The following is a 9,242-nucleotide window of genomic DNA, read 5'->3' on the forward strand; positions in this document are numbered from 1 at the left end:
TCCGGGGTTGGCCCGTTGGCTGGTTGGCCGACTGCTGGAGTGGACACATCAGTGTTTAGCTCCTGTCACGCTTTTATGATAAATCTGAAATCCGGAATCTGAAATCGTACATCGAGACGTTAACATCATCATCGCGGCACACTCGCAGCGCCGTCGGATCGGATTGGTTCGGTTTCATCAGCGGGAATCAGAGGACCGTCCACTTGCCGTCGCCTCTCCACGATTGCAAATTAATATGGAGCCTACTGCGATGAACCCGAAAAGTGCCATTTAAAAGTGGTGTTTTAGAAATTCTTACAAATAGTGTCAATTGTTAATAAACTTTTCAACGAGGTGTGATCTTTAATCGCAGTCCGCCAAAGCTCAACAAAATGAATAAGGAAGAAAATTCCTCCGAAACACGACCATCTTCTCAAGGTAAATTAGTGTGTTAATAAAAACATGAGTATGGTGATGAAATATATTTATTAAGCTGTAAACACAAAGGTGTGGTTTCCTTACTTAAATACATAAAAAAATAAATATACAAGATGGCCCTAATGGTGGCTAAAAATTCCTTTACCAACAAATTTTAAAAAGGACAATATCACGTTTGTTGGGAAATTGTGCGTGAAATATAATTACGTTTCTTACACCCACGATTAATTAGGACGGATAAGATAGGAAAATAAAAAAAGTGATATGTTAAAGAAAAAAACGGAAAGGATGTGAAAGCAAAGATTACAAAAAACGACTGGCATCGTAATATAAATTAAATTTAAGCTTTTTCATTCTAATTACCCGACGGAAAAAATTGTTTCAAATGTGAGTTGTAATTAGTGCCGAAATAATAATGTTATATCGAAAACTAACACACATTTTAAGGATTGAGTTCCTAGCAAAAAAAAAACTTTAACAATTCATTTTATGATATTCAGATATGACTCCTTTTTTAAGCGAATTCTTATACGTCAATTATAAGTTTAGCGATTTGAATAGAAAATCTATTTTATAGCTGTGTGACCAATTTAAATATAATGTTAAGAAGTATAACTTTTTATATGTTGAAATGACTGGATCAATTGTAAAATGCCCAGACTAAAACATGAAAAGAAACAAGCGGATTCTGATCGCTCTGCTCGGAAATCACATTGGCAATTTTAATTACCAATTTGCAGGAACCAGTTGTCTGCGGAGACACTCAAATCAAATCGATGCCCAACTTGCTGATGGCATGCACGAATGGCCAGGCAAATTCAATTTGCGATAATCACCAAATTGAATTAGACTCCGAGTCAGGCCGCCAAAAATGTCAGAAATTCATAACACAGCCATCCCGGCGCCCTTAACACTTTTGTGTGCGCCAAAGTGAATTTCAACGAGCCCATAAAATTAACAAAGATGCCCCGGTGCCCCGGAAAATGCAAGCATATGACGCTAATCCTCCGGCTTTGGACCGCAGTCCTGCCAGTTGGTCCCGGCTGAATGGCCGCCTGACTTTGTCTTTCCATTCCAATGCCAAGCAGGAGCAAAACCCAAACCCAAACGCAAACCAGAACCACGAACCCAAATGGTCGAGCGCACAGCCAAGTGGCGAGTGTTACAAATGTGTCCTCAGCCTCGTCCTTGGAACGTCGAGGGTTAAGTGCATCAAAAAATCAGTAAGGAAACTACAATCAAATTAGGGTGTGATGGCAAAACAATCGTCCCCCGAGGCAAATTTGGCGCACAGATTGCTCGGCACGCTCTGGTCGAGAGCCGTTTGGCTTAATGGCACCCTAATTGAATGTGTAAATATATTTGCGGATTACAGGGCGTCAATGTCGCCACGCAGGGATAAGATCGGCAGGTCCTTTGCATCCGCAATCCGGTACAACTGACAAATTGGGATTTAATTTATATGAACTGCATAAGTGATTTTTTATTGCACCACCCATTACCACCGGGAAAACTGGTCTTAAGTCTGGTCGAAAATTTTAAATGTCTTATGCTGGAACGAGATTAATCATTTAATATGCCGATGAAAAGAATAGCTAAAGGACAATCATTACGCGTTAAGTTTAAAAATGTTAAGCTACAGTGCGGAAATTGTATAGAATTATACATTACATTTCTACATTCTGCTAGTATTAGCTAAACATTATGTATACTATTTTTCCCGTTTTATAAACAATTTTGAATATTTATTAATATTTAAACGCCAACTAAGCTTTAACCACTTGCACAATTCGTTGATTTTAAGATCTATATACGAGCTAATAAACCCAACTGTATGATCTTAATAAAGCCGTAGTAACTTCCCAGATAACAAAAAGATACAATTTCGATTCTCTTAGATACCATTCACTAATCTGCTTCATAACTTTAGAACTCCACAGTCCGCAGCGGCATTGCTACACTCCGCCGCCGGCGCCGATGCACGGACAGGCGCCTCCACCTACATCAACGGGCGTGGCCCCGCCCACACAGCCACCGCCCCCTCATCCCGCCGCCCCAAACGTGCCCAATGGTCGATTGCTGAGCTGGAATCACAGTGCCGCTGCAGCTGCTGCGGCGGCGGCAGCCCAAGCGGCAGCCAACTCCATGAACCACTCGTCGGCGGCGGAGGGTTCATCGATGACCCGGATTAAGGGTCAGAACCTGGGCCTCATCTGCGTGGTGTGCGGCGACACCAGCTCGGGAAAGCACTACGGAATCCTAGCCTGCAATGGCTGCTCCGGATTCTTCAAACGCAGCGTGCGGCGGAAACTCATTTATCGGTGAGTGCACACAGAAAGATATTTTGCGGACCTCAAATTAGAAATAAAAACTATAAATAACAAAAAGGACTTCCTTAACACGTCATATAGAGAGTAAAGTAATTATGCCATATAGGCATAAAGAGTAATTTAAACCATTAATACATATATTGATACTCCCCTGCAAACACTCCCATTTTGTGAATTTTAAATGTGTGGTGCCAGTTTTATTTCAGTGTAGCCCTAACTATGCTCCCAAATCCAGTCATTACCATTTCATTTCCATTAAATGTTGCAACATTTGCCCAAAAGTGGGTGGTGCCGGGATGGGTGTGGGCCGCTGTGCCCGGAGGCTCGTCTGGCGGATTACGGAGCTCCGGCAAATTCATTACAATTATTCAAATCTTTGGGATTTGAGCGTCAACTTTTGAATGCGCATATTTGCCCTCGCGTTGACTTTGTGCCCAGAATGGCATCATGTGCGAATGCCACTTTACTTTCGCTCCCCTCTCTCTGGATTGCAGCTTAAAATGTAATTGAATTTAAAGTGAATTCGTTTAAAACTTTTTCTTTTGACGTGGGAATTTTCCAAAATCTGACAAAAAAAAAAAAAAAGAAGAGAAGAGAAGCAAAAGCGCGAATCAAAGTTTGTCGAGCGTTTTCAATTATCATTAAATCAGAGAGAAAAATCCCATAATCCAAAACGACGGAATCAATGCCAGCAAAAACATAAAGTTATGATACAGTAATGCATGCTTTGCTCTGCGGCTTTCCAGCGGGCTCGGTAAATCACAAATGTCGAAATCTCTATATCCGTGTCCTGGTCCCATGAGATTGATATGGAGGGCTTAAGCGCAAAACACTTGGCCAAATGTGGCCCAGCACCCGCATCCATCCGCCCTCCCGACATCTTCGTCCATCGACTAAGCCGAATCGCAACAAAGTCAAAAAATGGGGGCGGTTCTGTGCGGCTCTACGGGATGAAATAGAGCAACATTCTCCCCCTGCACGGGAATGAGTGAACGAGGGATACACTCCAGACATGGAAAAGGGATAACAGGTCTAGTGTATATTTTCACCGACGTGACTTGTTTCCCGATGGGCGACAGAGTCAATCTGGCCCTTGGTCCTTTTTATATCCTTGTCTCCGGTGGCCCCATTAAGCCGTTTTCAATTATAATCAATTGCTTCCAATCAGAACTTTCGAATGTGGTCAAAGGAATTTTCCAAGGACATGCTAGAAATATATTCGATTTGTTATGGTTGTAGGAATAGCCTACGGAATTTATGGATTTTATTCATTTGTTGTTCATTGGCTAAGAAAAAATGCCCTTATATTTTTCATTTACTTTAAAAATGTATTTTATGTGACAATTTAACTTAAAAGTATATCATTTGTAGAGAATATGAAAGCCAAAGTCTGTCCTTTATTTTCCAGTTTTAGTATACACAAATGCGTTCATGGTCTATTCCTGGATGTTTGATGGTTGGGGCAATGGCAATATTATGTGATTATTTTTATAGAGACACAAAACTTGGAATGCCAAAGGAATGAGCTGCCCATTCACACATATCCAATCTACTTGATTTGTTTACGAAAATTTAACATTTGCATACACAAAATACCTCAATTTTATATACACACGTAGACAAGGGCTGTATCTCAAGGATACATTTCGCTAAGTGATTTCCTACCAAGGCGCCACGAAGCACATAAAATGGAAACGAAATGGACGGCTAGAGATTTCTAGGAGCGTTGGCCATCTTTGAATTTTGGCGCAGGCTTAGTGTGCAAAAGGGCAGGCGATGACTGGGCTAAAAATGGTTGCATGGATTTCGATGGATTTCGAGTGGGAGGGATGGCACTCAGCCCTGATTTGATTAAAGTTCCACCAGGACAGAACAAAGGGCGAGAGGTCGATGAAACGGAAGAGAGGAACAGGTCCTGTATCTAGCAGATACAGAAGTGCTTTTGTGGCTGGATTTCCGCTCGGTTGGCCTGAGTCTGAGGTTTTGTGTTCGCCATTGAAATCAACAAATGTTGCAATTTTTGACACTAGAAATCTTGTTAGCTGCTCATCAGGATAACCTGATTATGTCCTGGCACTATTTTAATCGATTCTGTTTACCATTTCAGCTGCCAGGCGGGAACGGGACGCTGTGTGGTGGACAAAGCTCATCGGAATCAATGCCAGGCCTGCAGGCTCAAGAAGTGCCTTCAAATGGGAATGAACAAGGACGGTGCGTATTACCAACTGCTTTATCATATCGCTTCGCATCACAACTCAGCTCGCTCTAATGAACTGAAGCACGTTTAATTGGTCTTTAACAGGACCTTAAAAGCCCCGGGAACACGTGGCCCCGATCAGTGCGCCCTTTAACCCTTTCCCACGTCGGTAAACCCATGCCAGGAGCATCCTCATTTTAGGGTGGCTCACTTCGGGTTGCGGGTGCTCCTTATTTACATATTGCTCACCCAATTGATTTGCTACCTGCTGCTCGTGTTGTCTTTGACAGATTTTATGCAGCTTTGCCGCTGCCACTCCACTGAACACCAATTGTTCATTTTGACTGAAAGTTTTCTTCATTGTTTCGATGTCTGGAAAGCAAATAGACAATCGGCAGTCGTCAGTCAGATTCAGGCTTATAAAATCAATATAAGCCAATTGTACTTACCTGGTTGTACTTAACGAGTCACTGGGTATTTATAAGGAAGTTGTTCTTTTCATACCATTCTAATATATCCATTCAACTACTGCCACTAATCTGTTAATATTATTATATATATTTATATCTACTTAATCGAACATGACATTATAAAGATAAACATAATCGGCGAGAAACTTTCACACCTTTCACTTTGCATTCTAGTCTCGTAAGTTTGCCATTTGATAAATATAGTCTTCCTCCCTTGGGGCGGTTCACACACTTTCCCGACTCTATTGTGGATCCTTTAATTTAGCCGTAAATTATGCGAGCCGTATGGAAAATAGCCACAGTTTGCGGATACGCCATTAGCGGCGAAGTAGCTTTTGTGGCCCGGCCTCATTGTGCGGTGAAATTGCATAAACAAATAGCGAAACAATTTGTGGGCGTGAGCGGCACGTGACCACAAAACCAATTTGCCATCAATGGATGGATGGCCTTGTTCCCCAGCCGGAGATTCCATACCATTCCGTATGCTGATGAGGAAAGGCCGGGCACACGCGGCCGCTTTTCGTCCTGCCATCCTGCGATACCTGTGCTCAAACGAGTGCTCGGAGCGATTTTGTCAGTGTGACATTTCCTCATTACGGACACCTCCCAGTCCCACTCCCACTTCCACTTCCAGTCCCACTCCCAATTCCTAAACAACTAGATGCCGAGTGCTCATGCTAGTTGCATTTGTTTTCCAATTACAGCCGTGCAAAATGAGCGACAGCCCCGCAACACGGCCACTATACGGCCGGAGACTCTGCGGGAGATGGAGCACGGACGGGCGCTGCGAGAGGCCGCCGTGGCCGTCGGGGTTTTCGGGTAAGTCTATCTCTACCGCTGCACTCGGAAAAATTATGAAAAACATAAACTGGAAGATAAGCCAAGGCTTGAAGACTACTATTAGTACTTGTGCTATGTTCTTTTCTAATACCAAACTTTTTGTCCAACGAAAGAATAAAGAAATGTCGACCACTTTAAGATTTTATTGGTATCTCTTTAAAAAAAAAAAGTTGCATGCAATTTTTTCGAGTGCAGTTGTTGTGCTTGGCCTGTCATTTGCATAAGTCCATCTAACCGCCCGAAATCTGCGGGCAACTCCAATTTGCAGACCACCCGTGCTACTGTCTCCGCCCTGCTACGGCTCCGGACTCCTGCCGCCGCCCTGTGAGTAGTTGCTGCCCCCCAGGCTGATAGTTGGGAACGTATGTTACTTATGGTCCACCTTGATTTCTGTTTGATCCCCGAGCAGCACTGGGCAGTTTGCCGACGGGACGATTGCTGCACCACAACCACCTCACCTCCTCAATGCAATTGGCTGCGAACCACATGGGCGCCGGCAGCTTTCCCATGTTCAACGCAGCCGGCGTGCACCACTCGCCCAAGGAAAAGGCCTACGGCATGGAGATGGCCACCAGTGGCAATGTCTCCCACTCGACCAACTCGAGCAGCAACCACTCCATCGACCCGAGCTCACCGGCGCCGGAAAACGCCAAGGAGATAAACATCGCCGGCGGCAGTGTCTCCTCCGTCAGCTCTTCCAGTCCCACCATGGAAAATGACAATGATGGTGGGTATATTTATAATTATACAAATAAATAAAATCAATTTTGATAGAAGATATAAAATATCAGTTTAGAAATATATATGCTTATTTATTCTGTTTAAAACGGAGTCAATATCTTATACATATAAAATATTAATCTATTATATAAACATATTTAAACATCGTATGTATTTATCCCATTTTTTTGACAGACGACTCCATAGATGTAACCAACGACAACGAGGAGCCGCATGCAGTCAGCAGATCGGATTCGAGTTTCATTATGCCGCAGTTCATGTCGCCCAATCTGTACACCCATCAACACGAAACAGTTTACGAGACAAGTGCCCGGCTGCTCTTCATGGCCGTCAAGTGGGCCAAGAACCTGCCCAGCTTTGCAAGACTTTCCTTTCGGGATCAGGTGAGATTAATATAAAAACCGATCAATAGCAGCCAGGGTCATTTACTCAAAACATAACGAAATATCCCCTGTGTGCAGGTAATTTTGCTGGAGGAGTCCTGGTCGGAGCTGTTCCTGCTGAACGCAATCCAATGGTGCATTCCCCTGGATCCCACCGGCTGCGCCCTCTTCTCGGTGGCGGAGCACTGCAATAATCTAGAGAACAATGCCAATGGCGACACTTGCATAACAAAGGAGGAGGTAAGTCTACACAGGACTCCGTCTAATATGTATATTATATATATGACCACAAATTTCTGCTAGCTGGCGGCGGATGTGCGAACGCTCCACGAGATCTTCTGCAAATACAAGGCGGTGCTGGTGGACCCCGCTGAATTCGCGTGCCTCAAGGCGATAGTTCTCTTCCGGCCGGAAACGCGCGGACTTAAAGATCCGGCGCAGATAGAGAATCTTCAGGATCAGGCGCACGTAAATATACTGCACTTTTCAAAAGCAATAAAAGCTTCATTGAAATTTTACTTAACGAACAGGTGATGCTGTCGCAGCACACAAAGACGCAGTTCACCGCCCAGATAGCCAGATTCGGACGACTCCTTCTCATGCTGCCGTTGCTGCGCATGATCAGCTCCCACAAGATTGAGTCCATCTATTTTCAGCGCACTATTGGGAACACGCCCATGGAAAAGGTGCTCTGTGACATGTATAAGAACTAGTTAACTCGAGCTTTAAGTTACAACAAATTTAAATAAATATGTTTTTGTGTCTTGAATGTTAGATGGCGTGACTTTTGATTTTTCCAGTTTTTCACCACTAGTTGCATATAATTTCATATAAAAATGCTATAGAAAACAAAGTTAAAAAAAAAAAAAAATTTGATCGAAAATTATGTGTACTTTTTTTATCTGTACAAAGAACAAGACGCCATGAATTAACGTATGAATTTGAATTTTTTAATGAGTTAGCGCCAAAAGTTTTAGTGTTCAATAACATACACGGTGCTGTGTTGTAAAATGTATATTTCTATACAACCAAGCTGGTTTCGCTACCGTCCCATAGAAGCCGTTGTGAGCCTTTTAGAATCTTAACACCAGATGTCGCACAAAACTAAAGTTAATTTTCTTTCGATCTGGCAGCACGTTTATAGTTCCTATTTTTGCCGCTAGGCTGTGTAAAATAAAAGAGGCGTGTAGAAATGAGCATGAATGTAAGATGTAAAATTGTGTGTTTATTGGGCACACTGGAGACTTTTTGAAATTGGCGCCAATAATAAACTTTTGTTTAGCTAACAAGCCACCACAGAAAATGCATACAGAGGCTTTTAAGTGATTAGAATTGTGATTCTAAGCACAATTTCTTTAACAATTTCTGATACATTTACATCAATTACATTTGGAACATTTAATTAAACTCATATTTGGGTTAAATTAAATAGGAAAAGCTAGGTTATTTACGGATTACGTACAGCGAATCAAATTTTTCAAAATTAAAGTACGAGTTCAAAAGTGTTGCTAGTTACGAAGTGAAAAGATACGGGAACCGTATCTCTTCTTGTTGGCGAAAACCAAGGAGTAGATTGTTGATATTTAGGTATTAATAACAGAGGGCAGGACTTTTCTAGATGATTTTAATGCAGAGTCTAGTTTATCAGAATAGAATTGTAAGCAACTATTTCAATTTTTAATTCTGGTTCACATACAATTAAAAAAAACTTAGTAACTATAGGTGCATATATACAAGACTTCCTTTCTTATCTGCGCATGATGCCGCCAAAGGATTCAAAGCAGCTCCCGGAAAACCTTCAACCCTGATTGGAGCCCTTGGGGTCAGCTGGTCACACTGGGCAACGGGAGTAATCTGCGGGAGC

The 9,242-nt window shown here is 42.5% G+C and overlaps 1 protein-coding gene across 1 annotated transcript; it reads left to right on the forward strand.

The window, feature by feature from the left end:
• The first annotated feature begins 95 nt into the window (after positions 1-95).
• On the forward strand, positions 96-8,155 carry Hr51 (Hormone receptor 51). Its single transcript, NM_137188.3, has 10 exons — positions 96-417; positions 2,348-2,738; positions 4,855-4,958; positions 6,119-6,233; positions 6,523-6,578; positions 6,664-6,981; positions 7,170-7,378; positions 7,457-7,618; positions 7,682-7,846; positions 7,909-8,155. The coding sequence occupies exons 1-10, from the start codon at positions 372-374 to the stop codon at positions 8,089-8,091; spliced, it is 1,749 nt and encodes a 582-aa protein (NP_611032.2). The 5' UTR covers positions 96-371; the 3' UTR covers positions 8,092-8,155.
• Positions 8,156-9,242: the final 1,087 nt, after the last annotated feature.

This window comes from Drosophila melanogaster, chromosome 2R, assembly GCF_000001215.4.
Source record: "Drosophila melanogaster chromosome 2R".
In the NCBI taxonomy this organism is placed as follows: Eukaryota; Metazoa; Arthropoda; class Insecta; order Diptera; family Drosophilidae; genus Drosophila; species Drosophila melanogaster.

Bases quoted from the DNA above. Each gene is read 5' to 3' on its own strand.
- Hr51 (NM_137188.3), top strand. From the start codon at position 372: ATGAATAAGGAAGAAAATTCCTCCGAAACACGACCATCTTCTCAAG. The intron at 4,959-6,118 runs GTGCGTATTACC...TTCCAATTACAG, and splicing joins AATGGGAATGAACAAGGACG to CCGTGCAAAATGAGCGACAG. The intron at 6,234-6,522 runs GTAAGTCTATCT...TCCAATTTGCAG, and splicing joins GTGGCCGTCGGGGTTTTCGG to ACCACCCGTGCTACTGTCTC.